Source organism: Podarcis bocagei (genome assembly GCF_964188305.1).
Source record: "Podarcis bocagei genome assembly, chromosome: 13".
NCBI classification, from domain to species: domain Eukaryota; kingdom Metazoa; phylum Chordata; class Lepidosauria; order Squamata; family Lacertidae; genus Podarcis; species Podarcis bocagei.
The window spans coordinates 33011982-33036596 of record NC_138138.1 but is presented as its reverse complement, the minus strand read 5'-3'; the positions used below and the strand labels follow the sequence as shown (position 1 = coordinate 33036596).

General features: G+C 47.4%; 3 protein-coding genes across 8 annotated transcripts in view; 2 read left to right on the top strand and 1 right to left on the bottom strand.

Moving 5' to 3' along the window:
• Window positions 1–15742, bottom strand: part of LOC308570493 (butyrophilin subfamily 2 member A2-like) — a 97920-nt gene extending 82178 nt beyond the window's left edge. The window contains exon 1 of the mRNA XM_081165393.1: window positions 15678–15742. The gene's annotated coding sequence lies outside the window, so the exon portion shown is untranslated. The remainder of the gene's footprint in view (window positions 1–15677) is intronic.
• The window catches only part of LOC308570564 (E3 ubiquitin-protein ligase TRIM39-like), a 121687-nt gene that overhangs the window by 48837 nt on the left and 48235 nt on the right, over window positions 1–24615 (top strand). For 2 of the 6 annotated variants that reach the window (XM_081165480.1, XM_081165478.1), the window contains exon 1: window positions 24387–24485. The exons of the other annotated variants lie outside the window; for them this stretch is intronic. The gene's annotated coding sequence lies outside the window, so the exon portion shown is untranslated. Of the gene's footprint in view, window positions 1–24386; window positions 24486–24615 lie in introns of those variants that run through there. 6 annotated transcript variants of the gene reach the window in all.
• Window positions 1908–22056, top strand: LOC308570586 (uncharacterized protein). Its single transcript, XM_081165505.1, has 8 exons — window positions 1908–2202; window positions 3760–3825; window positions 4677–4967; window positions 6292–6375; window positions 6988–7054; window positions 14013–14068; window positions 15972–16003; window positions 21803–22056. Exons 1-8 carry the CDS (start codon window positions 2064–2066, stop codon window positions 21872–21874), a joined length of 807 nt encoding a protein of 268 aa, XP_081021631.1. The 5' UTR covers window positions 1908–2063; the 3' UTR covers window positions 21875–22056.

The window sequence follows — 24615 nt, the reverse complement described above, 5'->3', positions numbered from 1 at the left end:
TAACCTCCCCCCGGGACCAGCACAGCTGCTGATAAATCTAAAAGAATCAGCAGTCCCGACATGCCTTGATCCAGCTGTCTATGGAGACCATTTGTTAGGGTGACCAAAGCTGTTTCGGTCCTGTAACCAGGGTGAAAGCCGGACTGAAATGGATCCAGAGCCGATGTTTCATCCAGAAACCTACCAAGCTGTTCGGCAACCACTCTCTCAATTACCTTACCCAGGTATGGAAGATTCGAAACCGGGCGGGAATTGGATAGATCTAAAGGATCTAGAGATGTTTTCTTTAAGAGAGGACGCACCACTGCTTCCTTCAACTCTCCTGGGAAAGTCCTCGTGCCAAGGGACTGATTGATGATCTCACCCAGGGGGGCCTTCACCTCGTCTGGGCACACTCTAATCAGCCAGGACGGGCACTGGTCAAGGGGGCAAGTGGTGCGCCTTCCAGCTCGGAGGAATCTGTCTACATTAGCAGGGAGTATCTGATCGAAGTGGTCCAATACTGGACCCGAGGACAGTCGAGGGGCCTCCAATTCTGTTACTGTATCCAAATTGGCAGGGAGGTCACAGAGGAGCAGTAAGACTTTCTCCACAAAAAAGCTCACAAATGCCTCAAAAGCTAAGGGTCAAATTCGTATTTAAATTTGGCTGTTCCTCTAGGGATGTTCTAAAAAGTTGTACTGGGCGAGAGCTAGCGGATGCAATGGAAGCTGAGAAGTAAAACTTTGCAGCTTTCACTGCCATCTCATAGGCTTTCATAAGTGTCCTATAAGATGTTTTTGAGGCTCCATCGTGAACACGCCGCCATACTCACTCTAGCTGTCTGAGGTCCAGCTTCATTTTCTGGAGCTCCTCGGTAAATCAGGGGGCCCGGTTTAAGCAGGGTCTCAGAGGGCGCTTAGGTACGATCTCATTGATGGCCACCAAGAGCCGGTTATTTCATCTAGTGAGCTGCCAGGGGGAGCAGGGTCCCACAAGGCCTGACGAAATCCATCAGGATCCATCAGCCTTCGTGGGTGAGCCCGAATAGGCTCGCCACCTGAGCAGGGCAGGGGCGGGAAGTCAATTCTGGCTTTCAGAGTGTAGTGATCAGACCATGGCACTTCCACAAGTGAGGACATGATCACATCTATACCTGCACCAAAAATCAAATCCAGCGTGTGGCCTGCTTGGTGTGTGGGACCCAAAACAAACTGGGAGAGCCCTAATGTTGCCATGGAAGACACCAGGTCCAGAGCCTGTGAGGAGGGGGTGGCATCAGAATGGACGTTGAATTCCCCCCAAACCAGTAGGGTAGGGAACTCCAAGGCCCAGCCCACCACCACATCCAACAGGCCCGACAGGGTGGCTGCTGGTGCACTAGGTGGTCGGTACACCAGCCAGACAGCCAAGCTCTCCTTGATGCCCCACACTAGGCCAACACATTCGATGCTGGAGATTGATGGTGATGGCAGAGCCCTGATAAAGCAATCCTCCCAGATTAACAACACTTCCCCTCCCCCCAGTCCGCGACTGGTGGAGGACGGAGAAACCCAGGGGTGCTATCTCATGTAGGGTGACTACTTCACCTTCACACACCCAATGTTCACGCACACAATGCAGCCCAGGTACGCTCCCCTCTTTATAGGCCATGTTATCTAGGGGGTGGTTTGTGTGCATGGGTGTGTGCATGCTTTAGCTCCATCTTGGGTGTGAGATGCTGGTGTGCAGCCCCATCCACTTTATCCTAAGGGAATACTGTCCTCGGGAGGAGGGGGGTGATTTCCTATTTATTTCCCTAGAATGAATTTTTCACAGCAATTCATGTCTGAATCTTCTCTCTATCATGTGAAATAATCTACTCATTTTCAAAGGGGTTTCTGGTGCTGGGAAAGAGGATAACAGATGAAAAGCTGCCTTTCTGACCATCAAATATTATCTCTAAGTGAATGTGCCTGAGGGTCATAAATACATTGAATTTATAAATACATTGAATTTCCAGAAGGAAAGGTATAAAATTATACATCCTTGAGTGGTAGCTGCAGCCACATGTGGGGGTGTTGCCCAGGGGAGGGGATAGAAGCATGCATGCTGCAAAAGTCTTGATGATTTCCTTTTCGTCTGTGAGAGAAGTAGAAGGAGCTGAGAGTCAGAGGTGGGGACAAACATCAGATTGGGAAGCCAACTCCTGCTCTGCCCTGATGAATCTCTTCTGGGTTCTCTGTAAGTTTGGGAAACTGGAAAGGGAATTCATGGATATGGTCAACCTCTTGAAAGATCTGGGGAAACGAAACTCCATAATCCCCATCAGAGCTTTCCTAGGAGTGTGTGCGTATGTGTGGTTGTCAAAATTAATGGACTTAGCTGAGATGGTGAAATTGACATGTTTTATCAGAGAAAAGCCATTTTTAACATTTACTAAAGATTAGAACCCTCTCCCATACTTTTTGTGTGGAAAAGAAAATGAAATAATGTCATTTGGATATGAGGATTGAAGAAAATGGTTTAAAAAGGGTGGCATTATTGGTGTTACACTGGAGTGGATGAAATGAGTGATGTTTTTATGTAGCGTCAGATGAAGAATCAGAAGTTCTTGAGCTTCTTAACTTTTCCCTCTTTTAATTCCTTTATTATTTCTTTTTCTTTATCTCTTCCTCGTTCTTCCTCCCCCCCCCCTTTGGATTAATGTTTTAGTTTGGATTTTAAAAATAGATATTTGACAATAATCTTTGTATTTCTCTTTATAAACACTAATAAAATGTATTTTTTTAAAAAAATTGTGTGTGTGTGTATGTATGAATGCTGTCCTAAAAAGAAAGAAAAGGGTAAATAGTAGATACACCAGATCCAAACCATTTTCAACAGAAGGACTCCTGCTCTGCCTACGTGAGGCAGTGGAAAAAGAAGCCTTAATAATACTGTTCTGTGTGAGGTTACCAGGACTCAAGACTGATTTGAATGAGCTTTGGTTCCAGTTCAAGTCACCTGCTCCTTGCCACATCCCTGCAACAGCCTTCTGGGGGACTCAGTTTGGCTATCTGAGCTGTGATGAGCATATCTTTATCTGATCTGGAGGGACTTTCTGCATAGTGAGACCAACTGAGGGAGGGATCTGCTGCATCCGAAGCTGCCCATGTCTTTAGATCTTGTGATAGGATTGCCCCTGAGGACTACAGAAAAGCCGAGCTGTTTTCAACATACATTTTAAAAAATAAACTGAAACAAGGCCTTCCTCTTCAACTTGTGGAGGACATTTCATGAAAACATCTAACTTCTTCTTCTTCTTCTTCTTCTTCTTCTTCTTCTTCTTCTTCTTCTTCTTCTTCTTCTTCTTCTTGTATCTTTAAGAGAACCAAGGATTTCAGTTTAACAATGATTGGGTTACACAACATAATGTAAATGTAGAAATTAAAGAAGTGTTGGTAGAAGGAACAGCATGAACACAGGGGAAAGAGCAATTTCATTGGTTTCCCCACAGCTCTGCATTTGCACATGCTTGTTTAATCTCTTTCACACACCATGCACTCTTTTGCACCCAGAAAAAGAAAGAAAACTGCACCAGAATAGGAGGTGCTCTGGCAATTATATGGTATTGACTCTTATTTATATGTGTATTATTTGCATAATTGGAAACTACCAGGGATTGCTAGAAAACACTTAAGCCAGTTCAAAAAGGCTGCAGCAAAAATAGCAGGCCAGGAGAATTATTAAATTATTACTTTGCCCTTGTGTTTACTTGTTAAAACATATTATAAACCTATCACATGGATGTTATTGCAGGTGCTCTGCTTGCAAATCACTGGTGTTTGGGTGATGACAAAGATTCAGAGCTTTGGACTTCTACAGGTAAGTTTGAGACTGTGCAAGACTGTATACACTAGTGTGTGCAGGATTGCAGAGAATGGTGGGTGTATCTTATGAGGCAATCATATATCAAGTTTCCAATAGGATAAGTATTTTACTTGAACCAAATGTTTAATGCTAAATTTTGGGACGCGAAAACCACAGAGCCTAGGACTTGCTGATCAGAAGGTCAGCGGTTCGAATCCCTGCGACGGGGTGGGCTCCCGTTGCTCGGTCCCTGCTCCTGCCAACCTAGCAGTTTGAAAGCACATCAAAGTGCAAGTAGATAAATAGGTACCACTCCGGCGGGAAGGTAAACGGCGTTTCCATGTGCTGCTCTGGTTTTGCCAGAAGCGGCTTAGTGACCTGGAAGCTGTACGCCGGCTCCCTTGGCCAATAAAGTGAGATGAGCGCCGCAACCCCAGAGTTGGTCACGACTGGACCTAATGGTCAGGGGTCCCTTTACCTTTATGGGCTGGAGCTAGAGAGTTGCTGTATCCTAAAATGCTCATCCTATTGGAAACTTGATATATGATTGCCTCATAAGATACTTTTTCTTACCTAACTATTTACAATCCCAAATTTCTAAATTAAAATGGAGGTGGCATTAAAATACTTTAAATATATAAAACAGAGTAGAACACTGGCATGCCACTTTCCCCCAAAAGAAATAATTAAAGGCAGTATACAACAAACAATTATGGGGGGAAACAGTGCTTAAAAAAGAAATACAGTAAGACAAAAATAAAGGTTATCAAGCAATCTAATTCCACATGAATAGCAAAAACATTTTCACTTACTCTCTCTATTCATTTTGGTTCTTTCTTTCTTTCTTCCGTTCGTTGGTTCTCTAGGTGAACTTCCTGCTCCTGATTTATTCTTGAATGCAACTGTGGTTCATGAAGGGGGAATTATCTCAGCACTATGTGCGGCTCCATCAGAGGTTGTGCCGACCAGATTTTTTTTATGTAAAGATGGGGCTCCTGTTTCATTCAAGAAAGCAACATCTCAATGTGCTCAATACCCAGTCTCTGCATCGCCAAAGAATGCTGGCCAATATTTTTGTGGTTACCAGCAGAAGGATGCAAAGAACCAAGAGACGACATCTGCCCTCAGTGTTGCTCAGAATGTGATTGTCCAGCCAGGTAAGGTTGTACAAATGATGAGTCTAGGAAGGGACCTGCAAGAGAATGTTGCATAGTGGGATAGTCCTGTTTAGAGTTCCATCCAGCCGGCCATGCCATATTCCAGCACCATATTTCATTCCCCACCCATTTGGTTTCTATTCCCCTACCACAACAATTACTCATAGCCACAGAGCATGTTCAGCCTTCCCTGAAGCACACTCATAAATTTATCTAAACAAAAATAGGTGCTGCTCTGTATCTATGCAACAGATGTTGGAGGATCTGGCCAATAGCATGGAGATGACAGCACATCTCCAGGAACACTGCTTAATGGCATATTAAAAATAGGTATTGCTGTCAGACTGCTTATCTGAAGGCAGCCTTGTTTAGGGAAGCTTTTAATGTTTGACGCACTATTGTATTTTAATATTTTGTTGGAAGCCGCACAGAGTGGCTGGGGAAGCCCAGCCAGATGGACGGGGTATAAATAATACATTATTATTATTATTATTTGATGCTTTTGCAACCTGTTAAAAATATTCATGATTTATGTGTCTAGCCTCTAGGGATGGGGCTTAGATCAGCCTAAGTCCATCCTGTTTCATCGAGCCAGTTCGGTATACAGAGAAAAATGGCTAAATATTTTATTTATTCAAAAGATATGAGGGAGTAGTACTGCCTGATTTAGTCTTGCCATTAAAGGTAAAATTCCTGACACCCCAGCCTCCCCCCCCAAACAAACAAAAAATAAATAAATTTAAACAAGTAGCCACAGGCACCCTGTTCCCTTTTAGCTGGGCTCCTTGCCTCCTGCTCTGTGTCCAGGAAAGGGAGCAATTGTCCTTAAGGCAGCAGCTGTGGACGCTTTGAGAAGGTAACAAAGCTGCTCTCGAGGGGAGAGGAAGGCGGGAGCAGAATAACTGTCTATTTTTTTCCTCCCTGGAGGCTGGCAGGAGCTCGGGGCTACTCTCGCCCTTTTCCCACCGCCCTCCATGCTCCTCTACTCCTCAGGTGGGGATGCTGCATGTGGGGAGGTGGGGGCGCAAGCACGCTTTGGGTCTCCCACATAAGGGGGGTCATTCCTTCCACTGCTCAATGGGGGAAAATGGAGGGGGGCAAGTTGCCATACTTACAGTAAATTCCGGACATCTCTTAAAATTCAAAAAATTCCCCCAGGAGGCCATTTTAGGCATCCAATTTCCTTGCATATCTGGAATTTTCCAGACGTATGGCAAGCCTAGCCTGATTTAGGTGGGGCTAATTTTGGCTTTGTGAGGGAAACTAAATGAAGACTCCCTTTTCTTTTTTGATCTAATTCAGGTTATTCTTCTTTTTTTGGCAGGGCCAAATTGGGGAATTATATGTGGCGGTGTGGGTGGTGCCATTCTGGTGTTGGTACTTTTGATCTACCTTTTGGTCAAGAAAGGTGAGTGATGGTAACCTGAAGCAATGATAATCTACCACGAAAAGGGTTGATTTTTTAAGTATCAGCAAATCTGATAACTGTGTAGGGGTGAGGAAGAAATTCTGTTCCCATTTGAAGTGACCTTACCTAATTCACACTTACAGGAACAATATGTGAACTGAAACTCAGTTTTCCTTCAAAACACACACCTGCAATGCAAGTCTCCAACCAAACATGTTGGAGAGTAGTATCTGTGTGCATAGATTTGTATGTGCATCGGTATGGGAGAAATTGTGCACAAACATGCATATGTTAGCAAAAAGAAAGTACAAAACTGAATTCTGTTAGGGAAAATAGTTTACATCCATTTGGAGGACTGTACATTTAGAGGAGTGGCTTCAACTGACACTCGTCCTTCATGGAACTGCCCCCTGCCTTTACAAAAACACCCCCCCCAAGGCAATTTTTTGATTGACTTGAATAAGATCCAGGACAAAGCACCGCCTTTCAGAAATTCCACCCGGACGTCAGTTCTGCCTTTGAAATCCTGGTAATGTTTGGGAAAATCCAGACATATGTCAGCCCTAATTTATGAGAGCTTTTTTGCCTTTCTTTTTTTTGTTTTTGTTTTAGTGCTGTGTCTTCAGAGATCTTCAAGGCAGGACACAGCCAACACTGAGCACATTCCTTATGATTATGTGTAAGATTTTCATTTCTTCATTCACTTTATTTGTATGCTGCTTTTCCACACACAAAAAATCATGCTCAGAGCAGCTTAGAAACAAAGAAAATGGGAATATATTTCAAGCACTCCTAAAACAAGTACATAGTAACATAGAAAATGATCTTTTTGTTAGTATCTTGGCTCACAGGCAGAGGTACCTGGCCTCCCCCGAGGCAGTTGAGCGAGATACTGTGTTTACCGTCCGTCTGCGACCCCGGCAGGCTAGGTAAACAAACCCGGTGATTCTTCTCATTAGACGTGAGATAGAACACACCCTCTGCTTCTCTGCTTCTCTCTCCCTCCCTGCATTCTCCCAGGGAGGAGAAATGAGACAGACAGGAGTCCTTTTTACATGTTTTATTCCTGTCACTCAACAGTACATAGAAATGTGACTGCACCCTTCAGACTCCATCAGAAGAGCCACACAAACTCCTCCCCTGTACTTCCAGCACAGGTCACATGACACTCTGAGCTAACATCCGGTGCTCAGTACAGAGAATAGGCTCCACCTTTTCCCCAACAGTACATCTGCAAACCACAACATCCTGTTTTGCATTCCAGCCATCTGGAGCTGGCTTTTGCATTGGTGCTTTTCCCCAACATCCTCCCCCAAAAGCATCAATTGGCAAAACATGATCCAGAGAAGAGAACAAACAGTTGTTATACATATAACAGTCCCCTGTTGTTTCAGTTCCACCCTTGGAACTCCCCACCACTGGTTTCACCAGTGTACTTCTCTGGTTGTCTAGCTTCCAAGGAATGAGTGCTTCTGCATTCCCTTGGTTAGCTACTCTCTGTTGTGTCTTTGTCTCTGACTCAGACACTACTTGAACCTGCTTTGAGTTGTTAACAACAGCAACACATGCAACAGCTAAGTTAGCAAACTCTTTTGAGTACCTCTTTGGTGGTACACCCTTTGTAACTCTCTCAGACCTGCGTATGAGGTTCTGATCCTCTCTGCTCACTGGTTCAACCTCTGGACTTTGTTGAGAACCAGTAGCAATCAGTGGTTCTTCCTTCACTTGTGAAGGTCTACCCATTGTGTGAGACTTCCTCTCAATGACTGTTACAACTGAACTCTCTGAGCTATCAGTGTCATCATCATCAGTACCACTGTAATCTGTGACATCAGAAAAAAACATCATCATCTGAATCGTCACCTGTGGGAAATGTGTGTTCTACAACCCGCTCTTGTTCAGGAGCACTCTCTAGGAACTTTGTGAGAATCACCTGACCAGATTCAGACAAAATTACTCTGTAGAGACCCTTTTCATATCCCACAAAAATGCCTCTAGCATTCTTTACTCCACCTGGAGCTTCTGTTCTCACATGAGACCCGAAAACCTTAAAATAGGCAACAGAAGGTTTTCTGTGGAACAGCTTCTCAAAAGGAGAACATCCCAACTCTGTTGAGACTTTTCTCAACCACACGTGAAGATAGGACGCTAGAGATTCGGCCCAATAATCATGTGGCAAATGTGAACTTAGCAATTGCGCATGCATCCCCTTTTGCAATTCTTTGTTCACCCTAACACAGACCCCCCTGTTCCACGCTTCGGTCAAAACAGCAACTTTGTGGTCTATCCCTTTTCCATCCAGGAACTTCTGAAACTTCTGTAACAGAAAGATTTGCTTCTCATCTGTGAAAAGACAATCAATGTTAGCATCATGCATATTTTTAACCTTGTCACAAAACTCCTGAAACTTTTCTAAAGTTTCTTGTGGTTTCTCCATCAAATAAACCCAAGAATAATTAGTGAAACAATCCACACACAAAAGGTAATATTTTGCACTGCCCCTAGATGGTTCTAGAGGACCAATCACATCAGCATACACCCGCTGAAACGCTCTGTCGACCTTCGGCACCTTCCGGGCGCTCTTGGTCACACCTGCAAGAGAGATTACGTTAGAATCAGAAGAATTACATTTCATGTAATCACTCTGATCAAAAGTCAACAAATACAGTCCATCTTTCTCTTTGGCAGTAAGAAACAGTTCTCCATCTTTGTAGATCTTGCAGCTTTTAGCATCATAGGACAGTTTCAGTCCTTTCTTTGCAATCTGCGACACACTCAGCAGATTAAATCTCAGTTCTGGAACCAGGTAAACATCGCTTATAGTCAAGTTCAGACTCTCAAGATACACAGTCCCAATTCTGGTTGCTTCCAACTCTTGACCGTTGGCCTGTTTCACAGTGAAGCTTTGCTTCTTCAATGTCGAAAACAGTTGTCTGTGTGGGCATAAATGTTTTGTACATCCCGTGTCGATTACGAAGGCGTTCCCAACATCTGGCGTGGTTCCTTTTGCCATCATAGCCTTTGCAGGTTTCACCTGGCACTTGGTACGGCTTTTGCCTGACGCCTCAGGCTTCGTAGAGCTGCTCTTTGCTCCTTTTGACTGGCGCGGCTGCCTACAGTTCCGCTGTAGATGCCCAGTCTGTCCACAATTGTAGCATCGGACAGCACTCAATGCTACTCCATGCTCTCCAGTAGATTCAGCAGTGGGAAGATTTGAACTCTGTGCTTCCCTCCCCCTGTCCTTCACTTCCAGTGCAGCAAGTCTGTCGTGTTCGTTCAGGACGACGGCACACACTCTTTCCGCGGTCAGGTCCTGAGCCGGAAGGGAACCAAGCTGACTGGCAACAACCTTGTAGGTGCGATTAAGGCTGTTTATTATCATGAAGCAAAACACTTCCTCCTGTAGACGGAAATTGCGTTCCACCATCTGTTGACGCAGAAACTTCATTTCTGTCAGGTGCGCTTGAACATCTCCATCAGGTGCAAGTCTCAGATTGGTTAAATTCTCAAAATACAGCAACGCTGAAGAACCAGCATCTCTCTGATGCGTTGTACGCAGCGTATCCCAAACCTCTTTCGCATTTTGTAAATGTTGGATATGCACAAGCTGCTCATCTGAAACACACAGAATTATAGCAGTCCTGGCCCTCACGTTCCGTGATTCCCAACCTCCGGTTGGTGCTGCAGGGATGGGGTTTTCAATTACATCAAAAAGCCTCTGATTCTGCAGCAGGGCCTTCATCTTTACAGACCAAGATGAATAATTGTCATTGGTTAAGGGAGGTGGGTAAGGCAGCGCTCCCTTCTTGGCATCCATCTTGAAGCCAAGCCTCTAGCTCACACTCTCAAACAAACTGTAAAATCCAACAGTCGTTTCCTGCCTTCTCTAGCAGGCAAACTGCATGTTGTTTATGCTCTTGGCACCTGGCAGCTACACGCCGGCTGCTATGGAAAGTCCCTTCTCCAAGAGCACGTAAACTTTGTAGCCAAAACACTCTATGGTTTTGTTTTGCTTTCCCCAGGCTCACAATCCAGCCTTCTATGCCAATAACTTTCCACTATCGTTACTTAGCAAGAGTGCATTCAGGACATCTTATCTACCACAGGAATTTGTGGAATGCAGGCTTCAGCCTCTGAGCTGCAGGCCTTTCCTTCCGGAGCTTTTGTTTTTCAAACACAGAGCTCCCGTGAACCAGGGAATTAATCAACCTGCGTTCACACTTTTAAGCCCGAAAATGCAGCATACCTTGATCTCCGTTGCCTTGGAAAATACCTCTTCTTTCCACCAGCCGTCTGTTGAGCCTCTGGCTTCTTTCAGACGCTTGCCTTCTCCCTTGGAGCAGAGGAGGACATTCCACCAGCCTCTCATGCAGATGTCCGATGAATCGCAACCATCCGAAGACTGCCATATGTTAGTATCTTGGCTCACAGGCAGAGGTACCTGGCCTCCCCCGAGGCAGCTGAGCGAGATACTGTGTTTACCGTCCGTCTGCGACCCCGGCAGGCTAGGTAAACAAACCCGGTGATTCTTCTCATTAGACGTGAGATAGAACACACCCTCTGCTTCTCTGCTTCTCTCTCCCTCCCTGCATTCTCCCAGGGAGGAGAAATGAGACAGACAGGAGTCCTTTTTACATGTTTTATTCCTGTCACTCAACAGTACATAGAAATGTGACTGCACCCTTCAGACTCCATCAGAAGAGCCACACAAACTCCTCCCCTGTACTTCCAGCACAGGTCACATGACACTCTGAGCTAACATCCGGTGCTCAGTACAGAGAATAGGCTCCACCTTTTCCCCAACAGTACATCTGCAAACCACAACATCCTGTTTTGCATTCCAGCCATCTGGAGCTGGCTTTTGCATTGGTGTTTTTCCCAACACTTTTTTCCAGGGACGCGGACTTATAAAAAATATTGGGGGGGGGCCCCGGGAAAGCTCATGAATAATAAATAAGCTCATGAATATGCAAATAAAGTGGCTCCGGCCCTAAATAGGGCAAGCCACGCCCCCCAGCCAGCCGATTGGCTGGCTGGGAGGTGTGGCCAGTCGGGATTCCCCTGTTCTCGCGGGGGCTGAAACCGCCAGGAGGAAGGAAATTCCCCCCGGCAGTGCCTTGGCAGTGGCGGTGGTGCTGCGAAGCAGCGAGGCAGGAGCCCCCGCCCCCGGGGATTCCCTAATCTCGCGGGGGACGGCCGGGGCTCTCCGACTAGGGCGCGCGGCTGGCTGGGTGGCTGGCTGGCGAGGGAGCAGGTGGGGAGGAGGCGGGGGACGGCGGCGGCCCTCTGCTGGAAGGGCGCCTGAGATTATTGGGGGGGCTGAGCCCCCCCAAAATTTTTTTGAGGGGGCTCGAGCCCCCTCAGGCCCCATGGAGTCGGCGCCTATGCTTTTTTCATGCACTTTGCTCAGCCCTGTTGTTGAGAATGTGTGAGGATTTTTGTTTCTTGTTTTTTTACACATTCCCCTAAGCTGTTTTCCGGCAAGGTCCCTACATCTCCCCATTGCCACTGTTGGACAAATAGCAGAGGGATTTAGATCATCAAAGTCACGGGTGTCAAACACAAGGTCCGCGGGCCGAATCCGGCCCGCCAGACCTCGTCATGTGGCCCGCGTAGCCGCCGTTCTTGCCTGTCCAGTGCACCATCACCTGGTTGTGCGCCGCGTCGCCTTTCAGCACGAAGGAGGTGGTGAGCAGAGAGGCCGCCTCCGGAGGTCCCCCACCGGCGCGACCCCACAGGCCGCCCGCCTCGTCCCACGGGCTGCCGCGTCTCTGGCAGGGGGGGAGGCTTCGCAAGGCTAAAGAGGAAGCCAGGGCAGCGAGCGCGATCCATCCCGTTCGCTGCTCTGGCTTCCTCTTTAGACTTGCACGCCTCTCCAGGGGGGGGGGGAGGCTTCGCAAGGCTAAAGAGGAAGCCAGGGCAGCGAGCGCGATCCATCCCGTTCGCTGCCTTGGCTTCCTCTTTAGCCTTGCGCGCCTGGGGGGGGGGGAAGGAGGAGGCTTCGCAAGGCTAAAGAGGAAGCCAAGGCAGGGAACGCGATCCATCCCTTTCGCTGCCCTGGCTTCCTCTTTAGACTTGCGCGCCTCTCCAGCGGGGGGGAGGGGGGGAGGAGGCTTCGCAAGGCTAAAGAGGGAGCCAGGGCAGGGAACGCGATCCATCCCGTTCGCTGCTCTGGCTTCCTCTTTAGACTTGCGCGCCTCTCCAGGGGGGGGGGGGGAAGCTTCGCAAGGCTAATGAGGAAGCCAGGGCAGCAAGCGCGATCCATCCCACTGCCCTGGCTTCCTCTTTAGCCTTGCGTGCCTCTCCAGCCGCAAGAGATCTACCAGAGGTAGATCTTAACCCTTGCCTCACCTGGGAGCTTCTCTGGGCAGGAATTCCCTTAGCTTAAGTGGGGTGGGGGAAGTGTGGCAGGTAGGGGGGTACCTGCCTAGACACTGAAGCCACATGTCTCTCAGATGAAAATTGGGAGTGGGCATTGTGTGAAGTGGTCTGATGGTGGGCATTGTGTGAAGTGCTCTGATGGTGTGGGCATTGTGTGAAGTGCTCTGATGGTGTTTCCTACTTGGCAGGGGGTTGGACTTGATGGCCCTTGTGGTCTATTCCAACTCTATGATTCTATGATTCTAAGTGGCTGTGGATCTCCTGCTGCAGAACTGTAGGACTGTATAGAGTTGGGAGGGCCACCCGAGGGTCATCTAGCCCAGCCCCCCTCACAATGTAGGAATCACAGCTAAAGAACGCCAGACAGATGGTCCCCCAACCGCTGCTTAAAAGCCTCCAGTGGTGGAGACCCCAAACACCTTCCGAGGTCATAGAATTGCAGGGTTGGAAGGGAACCCCAGGAGTCATCTAGTCCAGCCCCGGTGGACAGCGGGCGCAATCCACCCCGTTGCGCAAGACTAAAGATGCTGCGCAAGGCTAAAGAGGAAGCCAGGGCAGTGAGTGGGATGGATCGCGCTCACTGCCTTATCTTCTTTAGCCGCGCTGGAGAGGTTTAGCTCCTGGCTGGAGAGGTTGCGCGGCTATGGATCCCGTGCGCTGTCTTGGCTTCTTTGCTCTTTGGGGCTGGTGGGGGAACCCGGGCTTCCCCCGCAGCCCTGAGAAGCTCTGGGAGAAGCAGACAGGCTGCACGCAGCCTGTCCGTTGCTCTTTGGGGCTGGGGGGGAGGGATAATATTTTTTTCCTTGATTTTCCCTTGTAAAAACTAGGTGCGTCCTGTGGTCTGGTGAGTCCAATAGAGCGAAAAATACGGTAAAAGCCCATCAACTTCAGGGGTCTCAGCCTGCTCAAATATTTTAGGCCGATACAACCGGCCCTTTGAGGGTGACCAAACTGCTGGTGCGGCCCCCGATGAATTTGAGTTTGACACCCCTGATCAAAGTGGTACAGGGGAAGAAAATACATGAATGAACTAACAAGAGCCTTCTGCTGTTGCCTAAACAATTCTACTGCTGCTCCCATCAGATTTAAAGCTTCATGTGACTAAACCAAGTTTAAAAGTTCGGATCTCCTGCATTTTGTATCATTCATGGTTGTGTGAAGGAATGCAGATCTCATCCTTCTCAGAAAAGGCTTTCTGCCTACAGAACCAGTAAATATGCAGCATCACAAATGCATTTGCCTCTTGCTTTTCTTAGGGAAGAAACTGCAGTCAAGGACAACAGCAGAAACCTGGCCTCTGAAGAAGTTCAGTGTAAGATAATTTTTTTCTCCCTTTGGACTGAAGGTCATGACAACCACAAAATCTAGAACACAATTAGAGGATCTGCAGAATGTTTAGCTGCTTTATCTTTTTTGGTCTGAATAGTTAAGTTTGCAGACTTTGCGACTGTGGAAAAATGCTCTAAAAATGAGTATATACATGTTTCTGCTGAAAAGAGATATGCACTTCACTTAATCATGTGACTGTAATGTGTGTTTGAAATATCTAAAATGAATGATTAAGAACTTTGAATTCAGGTGTAACTTTTTAGTATTGCTATACAATCCCTTGGAGGTTTCTGTGTGAAAGGCAGAATTTAGTTTTAGGATACAAATATTATGTTCTGGAACATGAAAACCACAAATTTAATTAAGTTTTAAAAAATCCTTTCACTCTCCAAACCTAATGGAAGGTACAATAGTTTTATTTTGTTATGCAGCTGCATTCCAATGAGCTCAGATGTAAACCCTTGTGTCTCTGGGAGAAACTAGATTTTTCTTCAGTTGAGTGAAGCTTCTGGTTCATGCCTGCCTACAGCGATTGTAATACATTATTTGGTAGAATGGGCTTATTTATAGAAGTTGTGGGCTGTGGGAGAGAATGCTCTCGCTGTGGTTCCTCACCCACATTCAACAAGCACGGATGCCCACATAGCTGTTTTGGAAGGCTTCTCTCAATGTAGCCTTACCAGAATGGTTGAATTTGATTGCGACACACATTTCTAGAGAGCTATTTTTGCAGGCCTGTATTACACAACTGTTTCTGTTGCCTCCGTGATCTCTTAGTCAGATGCATTCTCAGGATAGCTCAACTGTCCAGACACTGTTTTGTTGTTGTTGTTGATACAACAGTCAAAATAATAGATCTTAATTGACTTCCTTCCAATTCCCCACCTTGGTTTCATTATTTTATACTTATTTATACAAGTCCACAAAATCTTATACTCTTACCTATCCATTTTTAAAAACATGTTCATGTTATTACAAGTGAACTTTAAAAGTTCAACTAATGTAAAAACCTATAGCTCAGACGATTATGCTTTAAACATTTCCCTTATTTTTAAAAAAGAACCATCCAGATTATATCTCTCACCAGACCCTGCCAAAATGCCTGTCCTGACCCTCACTGTTGGATGAAGAACTCAAACTTTCTGTTTCTGTCAAACCCTTTAATGCATAGACCTGGGTGATACCCAGGAAAAGCAAGAGTAAAGGTAAAGCAGGTGAATTGTATAGCTAAGTGTGAGCTGAGACATTGATCCAAGGAGCTACACACACCCTGCCTCTTCCTTTTGAAGAGTAGGACAGAACCAAGTCTTGACATAGCAAATGAGAGGTGTTTCTGCTCTGGAAAAGCAAATTGGCACTTTGGTGAGTGAATGGGGCCTGTGAGGTGTGTTTGTGTCAGTGCTGACTGATTCTCAGGCACCTTCCCCTGGAGAAGAAGCTCATTACTAGTAGGACTGACAGGAGGTGTCATGGGCATTGTTCTCTTTGAAGCAAATGATGGAGCCTGATGATCAGGAATGAACCACTCCTAAAAAAAAGGTTGATACATGTTACGATTGTACACATACACATAAGTACACATACAGTGGTACCTCGGGTTACATATGCTTCAGGTTACATACGCTTCAGGTTACAGACTCCACTAACCCAGAAATATTACCTCGGGTTAAGAACTTTGCTTCAGGATAAGAAGAGAAATCGTGCTCCAGTGGTGCGGCGGCAGCAGGAGGCCCCATTAGCTAAAGTGGTGCTTCTGGTTAAGAACAGTTTCAGGTTAAGAACGGACCTCCGGAACAAATTAAGTACTTAACCCGAGGTATCACTGTACTTATACACATCCTTGAAATTTTACTGTGTGACTAGAATAACTTTGAATTTGTTTTCAGATGCCAAACTTACAGGACTCCTCCAAACAGCAGTGAGTAAAATGTCTCAGCCAAATTTGGGGTGATCTGTCTTAGTGCAGTAGAGCATATTCAATTCTGACTCTGACTAGTTTATATAGTGTATTACCCAGGGGTATGGGGGTTGACCAGTACACTTGCCCCAGGACTCAGAGGGCTGAGCTAGCTGGGGGACCCTGCCAGGGACCTGCTGTACTTACACTGTCATGCCAAAAACTTTATTCTAACAAAACTCCCTCCCTGGTCCTCAGACAAGCTCTGCGTTGGCCTGTGTAGTGGTTTGGAGTTACTCGTGCGTAAACTGTCCCCTTTTGGAGCTTGGCTGCCTGGGTTAAACCGTCCTGACTGCACAGCCCATCTCAGCGTGGCTGCCTCAGTCACTCGCAGAGTCTGTCTGTGGGCGTTTCTTAAACCGTTGCCAGCATAAGAGTTGTTTGACTCCCAATCGTCTCCGCCTCTCATTGCGCGGGAGTCTCCTGCGCAAGGAGGGCGTGGGTAGTGGAGGACCAGGGCTCTCCTCACTGACTTCCAAGGAAGAATCCCGGAGCCCTTCCACCTCTTCTCGCATTTGCTCTCCTGGCTCCTTGGTGTTACGCTGATTTCCTTCCCCCTCCATCAAGCTGCGTCTCCCCCTAGTGCTTGTTCCTTCCCCTGCAGAATCAGAGAGCCTCTCCTTCGCCTGTTGCTCTGATGTCAGTTTCCTGACATCCACCTCCCCTCCAGGACCCCCCAACCCCCACCTGACCTGTGGAATCGATTTCTCTCTCTTCCTCGGCCGACAAGACGGGGAAACCCCTGAAGGAACCGTCACCCTCCTCAGTGGATTCGAAAACCTCTGTCCACCTGCTTTGGTTCCCACCCACGGGGTGACCCTCCCAGTCCGATTCTTCCTTGGATTCTGAAAACCCCTCGAAACTCTCTTTGTCATCTGTGGTTCCAAATTGTTCCTCCCAGAATCTCTCTAAGGGTTTGGGCTTGTCTGGGAACCGGCGATGGAATACTTCCACCTGTCATCGATGGCTTCCGCTGGGACCCACGTGTTTTCTGACCTGGGCTCCCCTTCCCAAGCCACCAAGTACTCCACCTGACGACCTCGCCACCTCGAATCAATTATTTCCATGGCCAAGCTCTGGTGTTCCCTTTCTTCTACCTGCGGTTGTGGGATGACTCCTACCTCCCACCCCAGGAATTCCCGCCCCTCCCTGTGTGGTGAGAGCAAGGACCTGTGGAACACAGGGTGTATCTTCATACTGTCGGGCAACTTGAGCTTGAATGCTACGGGGTTTACCTGTTGTGTTACCTCAAATGGCCCCAGCCGTCGGGGCTGCAACTTCTTACACCCTCCCTTAAAAGGTAACCCTTGAGTGGACAGCCACACCCGGTCCCCCACCCGTATGGTTTCCCCTTCCCTGCGGTGCTTGTCTGCTTGCTTCTTGTAAGTCGCCTTAGCCCTCTCTAATTTCATCTTAAGTTGCTGGTGTAGGGCCTCCGCGGGTACACTCCAGCTTTGCTCCTCACTCCCCAGGAAGGCTCTGGGATGGCACCCATAATTGGCCATAAACGGACTCATTCCCATTGACACGTGTTCAGCGTTATTGTACTCAAATTCTGCCAGCGCTAGTTTCTCTACCCAATCATTCTGCCTCTCGCTGACGTAGCAGCGTAAGTATTGTTGAAGTGTACTGTTTGCCCTTTCCGCTTGCCCATTGGTCTCTGGGTGCCTTGCTGTTGAGAACCCCACCTCTACTTGCAGCAAGCTCATGAGCTTCCTCCAGAATCGGGAGGTAAATTGTTTTCCGCGGTCGGAGATAACCCTCAAGGGGGCACCATGAAACCTGAAAATGTGCTCTACGAACAATTGTGCCATCTCTTCGGCCGCATGCTCACCGCATGTGAGCAGGCTATAAAATGGCACATTTTGGTCAGTAAGTCGACTACTACCATGACCGCGGTTTCCCCCCGTGATTTGGGCAAATCAGTCATAAAATCAATGGACACCACCTCCCAGGGTTTGCTCGGTGTGGGTAAGGGTTCCAGTAAACCTGCTGCTACCGTTCGCTCCCTTTAGCCCTTTGGCAGCGGTTGCACCCTCGTACATATTCCCGTACATCCTCCCTCACCCGTGGCCACCAGAACTGTCTGGTGACCAACATCATCGTTTTGTGCTATCCAAAGTGCCCCGCTGTGGGGTTGTCGTGGAGTTGTTTGAGTACCCTTTCTCTTAGAGCTCCCCCCCGGTACATACATGGCCCCTCTATAGTACAACACCCCTTCCTTTTCCTCAAACCCTTCTGGTGCCTCTCTCCCATCCCGGAGCTCCCTGATTTTAGTTCGTGCGAATTCATCATTCCTAGTAAGCCCTGCCAGTTCTCTTTTGCCCACTAGAGTTCCCCCACACACCCATCGGTCCTCAGGTATGATGTGTCGTGTCTCCGGTGGCCCCTCTCCTTCGAAGTACTCTGGCTTCCGCGAGAGAGCGTCCGCTCTCACGTTTTCCTCTCCGGGCACATACTGGATTTCAAAAGAAAACTTGGAGAATTCCTGCGCCCAGCGAATCGGTCTCTGGTTGAGCACTCGTGCAGTCCTCCAGTATTCCAAGTTCTTGTGATCTGTACAAACCTGGATCTTGTGCTGTGCCCCTATCAGTAGATGACGCCAACGACGAAAGGCAGCGTAGATCGCAAGCAGTTCTCGGTCATACACGGTATAGTTTTGCTCCGACTTGCTCAGCTTCCTCGAGAAAAAGGCACACGGTTTCCATCCCTGTTTGCTCCGCCCGGGCTGCAAAAGGACTGCCCCTATGGCTCTGTCAGACGCGTCGGTCTCTAGCCTCAGGGGTTTCTCCAAGTCTACGTGTAATAGTTGCTCTTCCAACGCGAACGCCTTCTTCAATCTTTCAAAGGACTGCTGAGCTTCCTCCGTCCACACAAACTTCTTTTTGCTACTGAGACAGTCCGTGACGGGTGCGGTCAAGTGAGCAAAGTTCTTTATGAACTTCCTATAGAAGTTGCTGAAACCTAGGAACCTTTGTACGTCCTTCCGTGTCCTTGAGGGCTTCCATTCCAACACTGCCTGCACCTTGCTTGGGTCCATCGCTAAGCCCTTGTCAGACAACTTGTACCCCAGAAACTCCACTTCTCTGGCATGAAACTGACATTTCTCTAGCTTGACCCACAACTGGTGTTTCTGCAATCGTTGTAGCACTTCCCTGACATCTCGTACATGTTGCTCCTTGCTTTCCGAATAAATCAAGACGTCGTCCAGGATGGCCACACAGTTCTTGTAAAGCAGAGACCCCAACACATGGTGCATGAAACCTTGAAAACAGGCGGAGCCTGATTGTAATCCAAAAGGCATAACCAAATATTCAAAGGCCCCTAGGGGGGTGAACATGGTGGTCTTCCATTCATCCCCCTCCCTCATCCTGATCAGGTTGTAAGCCCCCCTGAGGTCTAGTTTGGTAAAAATCTTTCCCTTCCTCACCCTCGTCAAAATGTCGTCACTTCTGGGCATTGGGAAAGTCACTGGTTCCGACACCGAATTTACGGCCCTAAAGTCCACTACAAGCCTGGGTTTGTCCGTGTCTTTTTTGTCCACAAAAAACACCGGACTGCCCCCCACTGCTTTCGACTCTCTTATGAATCCTCTCTTTAGGTTCTTGTCAATGAACTCCCGTAACTCCTTCATCTCCCTGTCCGACATGGCATACAGCTTACCCACCGGCAGCTGCGCACCCAGGAGCAAATTGATTTGGCAGTCAAAGGGCCTGTGGGGTGGTAGCCTATCTGCCTCCTTCTCACTGAAGACCTCCTTCAGATCAGCATATTGTGGCGGCACCTCCCCCTTCTGTCCTACTGCCATTCCTGCCACTCGGGCGACACTCATCCTGGGCAGTGCTCCATCCTAGGCAGTGCTCCAGGCAGTAGGCTGACCCAAAGCTGACTGTCCGCTGATACCACGCCACCACGGGATCATGTTGTACCAGCCAGCTCATTCCTAATATTATTGGGGGCCCCGCTAGTGAGGCAACGTGAAAGGCGATCGTCTCTGAGTGCCTAGACACCCTCATTCTCATTGGGTCTGGTGGGTCACTTCCCCTCCAATAAGCTCCCTCCCATCAATGGTGGTTAATTGCAAGGGAAAATCCAAAGGTAGCAAGTGAAGCTGGTGCTCTAATGCAAAGTCCCTGCTGAAGAAATTGCAGGAGCTCCCTGAGTCCAGCATCCCCTGAACCTTGACTGGGTGCCCATTCGGGAGTTCTAGCACCACCTCAATGGCTATCGCTGCCCTTGGGGAATCTGGTTTGGGCACTTTTACTGGTTGCTGGCCTGGCTGCTGTGCCCGCTGATTGGCAGCCAAGCGTTCCCGTTTCCCTGTTCCTGTGTCTGTTGCTCTTCCTCCTCACCTCCCACGGCCCCCACCATTCCTTGCCAGGCCTTTCTGCCTTGGTATTTCAGGAATGCAGTAGTCATGGCAACGCTGCTCTCTCCTTTCCCGCCTCTCCTGCGCCCGCACCTCCTGCCGTACACCAATCACAAGTGCTGCTTTGGTCAGCTGGTCCATGGACTGTGGGCGGGGTGCGCGCGAAAGCTCATCCTTGACCGTTGGTGACAACCCCTCCTCAAACAACATTTGTATGGGTTCACAGTCCAGCTGCCACCTGAGACGGTGAACTATCATTGCAAAACGTGACCAGTAGTCTTTAACTGACTGGTCTCCCTGCTTACAGTTCATCAGTTCCCGTTTTGTCACACTTTGTTGCACATCACTGGAAAACATTGCGTCCATCGCCTGGAAAAATTCCCCCAGGTCCTGCATGGCAGCATTTTGCATCGCCATAAGGGGCCTGATCCACTCTCTAGCCCCATCCTGCAGGTGCCCCACAATATAAGCAACCCGCGCTGCGTCATCTTCAAAATCGCTCTGTTGCAGTTTCAAGGCGTATTCTATTTCTGTTCTAAACGCCCCATAATCCTGAGGTCTCCCCCCAAACTTATGCACCAGTCCCGGTACCTTCCTTGCTATGGAGGTGGGCCTCCCCTGGGCATCCTGCGATTGTCCTCCAGCAGCCCCCTCCGTGGCTCTGACTTCTCCAGTCTTACTCATGATGCCGCCTACTTCTTGCGCACGAGCAACTTTCGGTGACAGACAGACTGCTGTAGTGGTTTGGAGTTACTCGTGCGTAAACTGTCCCCTTTTGGAGCTTGGCTGCCTGGGTTAAACCGTCCTGACTGCACAGCCCATCTCAGCGTGGCTGCCTCAGTCGCTCGCAGAGTCTGTCTGTGTGCGTTTCTTAAACCGTTGCCAGCATAAGAGTTGTTTGACTCCCAATCGTCTCCGCCTCTCATTGCGCGGGAGTCTCCTGCGCAAGGAGGGCGTGGGTAGTGGAGGACCAGGGCTCTCCTTACTGACTTCCAAGGAAGAATCCCGGAGCCCTTCCACCTCTTCTCCCATTTGCTCTCCTGGCTCCTTGGTGTTACGCTGATTTCCTTCCCCCTCCATCAAGCTGCGTCTCCCCCTAGTGCTTGTTCCTTCCCCTGCAGAATCAGAGAGCCTCTCCTTTGCCTATTGCTCTGATGTCAGTTTCCTGACATCCTGGTATTACCAGTAGGCTGTTGTAGCTTGCCCCACTCACACCCCCTTCTATGTACCAAGGTCCCTGGAATACTGTATTAAACTACAAATATATTCCAGAAATTCTTTGGGTAGGTTAGCAGTTTTTTCTTGCCATAACAACAATTGGCCCCAACTTACTTCTGTCAAAAAGCCAATATCAGTAAGTAACTATTATTTTTTTCTTTCAAATTTCCAAGCCATCACCATCTGGAAATACAGAAACAACAGCCTATGCAACTATTACTCCATTGTACATGCAACCTGCCTGAGACACCTCCAACATTTCACATGCCGATGCAGCATCCTCACAATGCATGGCAATTTATGGGAATTGATGATATGGAAGAAGTTTGAAAGTGCTAGAACTGGAGGGATTTGGAAGATCTCAGATCCCAGAAGATCTGAGAAGACTTCCATCAGATTTTTTTGTTTATTGTTTTATTTACTCTTTTCCTGCCTCTAACCAGGCAAGGAACTTTTTTTTGGTTTCTCACTGTTATGCACACTTAACCTTCAAATCCTGCCATATGTCCTCCTGGTTGTGTCTGATTGCTGTTTCATTGGTAATGTCAAATGTTCAATGATGTAACCACAGGTAGATGGAATTATGAAAGTGATGTTCATTCTGTTGTGTTAATAATGGTACACTTGTCTGTTCAACACAATAAAAATCCCTGGGAATTCTGCTTGCTGACACCCTAGGCCTATAAATATGGATATCATAGAAAGCATAGAAATCATGGCAAATGTATTTTGCCTATTGGTTTGTTATATAGGCAGATGAAGTAATCAATTTCTGCTTCACACATGAGAATGTTGGAGATTATCCTATATTCCAAATTAGCAGTGCAGTCCAAGCCCAGGATCTGTCCAGATAAGAGAGTTTAGAGAGCCTTCTAGGCAGGTGCAGCTGCCCTGTGCAACACCTTCCCATCAGATGTGAAGGAAATAAACAACTATCTGACTTTTAGAAGACATTTGAAGGCAGCCCTATATTGGGAAGTTTTAAATGTTTGATGTCGTATCATGTTTTAATTTGTTGAAAGCCACCCAGAGTGGCTGGAGTAACTCAGATGGGTGGCATATAAATATATTATTATTGTTGTTGTTGTTATTATTATTAGATTTTCCCAGCTGAGCCAGGGCAATGCTGGTTAAGTTCCCTGTGCTGGTTGAGCTGGAGATATATATCAGCATAAATCCCCACTGGTGAAACAAAAGCCAGTGTAAGAGTAAAAAGGGGGTGGTAGGAACATGATGGGGCAAGGCAAGGCATACTCTTATTCCAAATGCAATCTAGCATGATCATGTGACTTAGGGCCTAATTCTCAAAACCTGGGCCCACACTCACCTGCCAGTTAGTTACTGGGTGCGCTGCATGTCATGTTACCTTTGAGCAAAGGTGAAGAAAATAAAAGCTCTGAAGGAAACTTTGAGAACCATGTAGTGTATCTGAAAGCTGGACAGTGAAAGGGGAGTTACTAGAAAGTCTTGCACCACAACAAAAGACAGTGTGTGTTTAGAAGCAGAGATTTAAATATACTGGTAAACTATAAGAGAGTGGCACAGCTAAATCTGTCATATGGATTTAAATCAGCCTTCTCAAACCTGATACGCTTCAGAAGATGTTGGACTCTGAATTCTAACCAGTGGAGAGAGCCAATAGGCTTCTCCACCAGCAGGAGACTACTGTAAGAGGTATCTATCAGTGGATTTCACTGGGGGCAGTGGAGCCATCCTGCAAAGCCACCACTTACCAGTTCAAGGGCTCAGGTGCTGTTCTACCTTGTAAACAGCAAGTACACCTTGGGCTGCACTAACATTTCCATTGTACCTGCTCTAAAGAACCCTTTGGTGGTGGCACAATGAGACATACCTCCAGAAGGAAAGCCCATGAGAACTTGACATTGTGTGCTCTTGACAGATGCCATTTCTCAATCTCAGGATCTAAGAGTAAATGGAGTTGTGTACATCATATGTCTGTAGATGTGTCATGAAGGCTGCCAACATTAACCCGGTCACATGGGAATCCCTTGCAGATGACCGCAGTGCCTAGAGTCAGACAGTCAGGTTGTACACCCACAGCAGTGACCAGAGGAGGAATAACTGCTAGGAGGAGCACAGAGAGAATAAACACCACGGAGCCTCTACAGCAGCACAACCGTAGGAAAACATGTGTCCCTGGTATCAGTTTCCACAGCAGGCGCTGTAACTTTCCAACAGGTTGACCTCACTATTGAAAGCACACTCTTCCATGTGGGTGCTAATCACATCAAATTATTGAGAAGAAAGAAACTATAGCTGAGTAGAAATAGATTTGTAGCAAGCAAGGCAATAAACAGGGCTAAGCTGCACATTCACTGCATTAATTCAGATTGCCTGGTCTATCGTAATTTAGAATGAATGAGCTGTGTGCCTGCATAAGATGCTGAATCTCCTCCTTTAACATTAGTAGCATAAACAAATCAGGAAAAGAGGGACGTGACCAGGAGACTTGTGTGACTGCTTGGGCTGTTGTCCTGAGGCTAATTGTTGCTGCAGTACTTCAAGGTCTCTGTTCTCCCTTCTTAAGGTTATCTTTAAACCAGACTTGGGATAGAGAGCCATTCATATAGGACTGTCCTTTCAAATGAAGCACTGTCATCACTGCATTAGCTTTACAAGTATCAGTGGAGCTTAGTGTTTGCATGGGACACTCCTCTATCCTTTGGAGGCAGGTGCTGACTGTCACAGGGCCATTAACCGTAGAGCAAATTGTTGGCTGTTACTTATCTTGGTGCAGAGCAGGAAAATCAAAGTAAATAATTAACGTAACACAGATCCACCTGAAGCGGGAGGAAGGTACAGTAACTGACGAACAAATCTCAGTTTGCTAAGAAGGTAAGAAAAAATTGCATTTTATTCTTTTAGTTATTGGAATGTGTTTGTTTGATGATGAATTGGTGGTGAGGTGAAAGGAGCAAGGCTTTTCGCTTGCTTCCATTCAGGATATATATAGAATTAGTTTACC

Excerpts from the sequence above, each read along its gene's own strand:
- LOC308570586 (XM_081165505.1), top strand. The coding sequence starts at position 2,064 with ATGCATGCTGCAAAAGTCTTGATGATTTCCTTTTCGTCTGTGAGAGAA. Across the intron at positions 2,203-3,759 it reads GAATCTCTTCTGGGTTCTCT|GTGCTCTGCTTGCAAATCAC; the intron begins GTAAGTTTGGGA and ends ATGTTATTGCAG. Across the intron at positions 7,055-14,012 it reads CACATTCCTTATGATTATGT|GGAAGAAACTGCAGTCAAGG; the intron begins GTAAGATTTTCA and ends TGCTTTTCTTAG.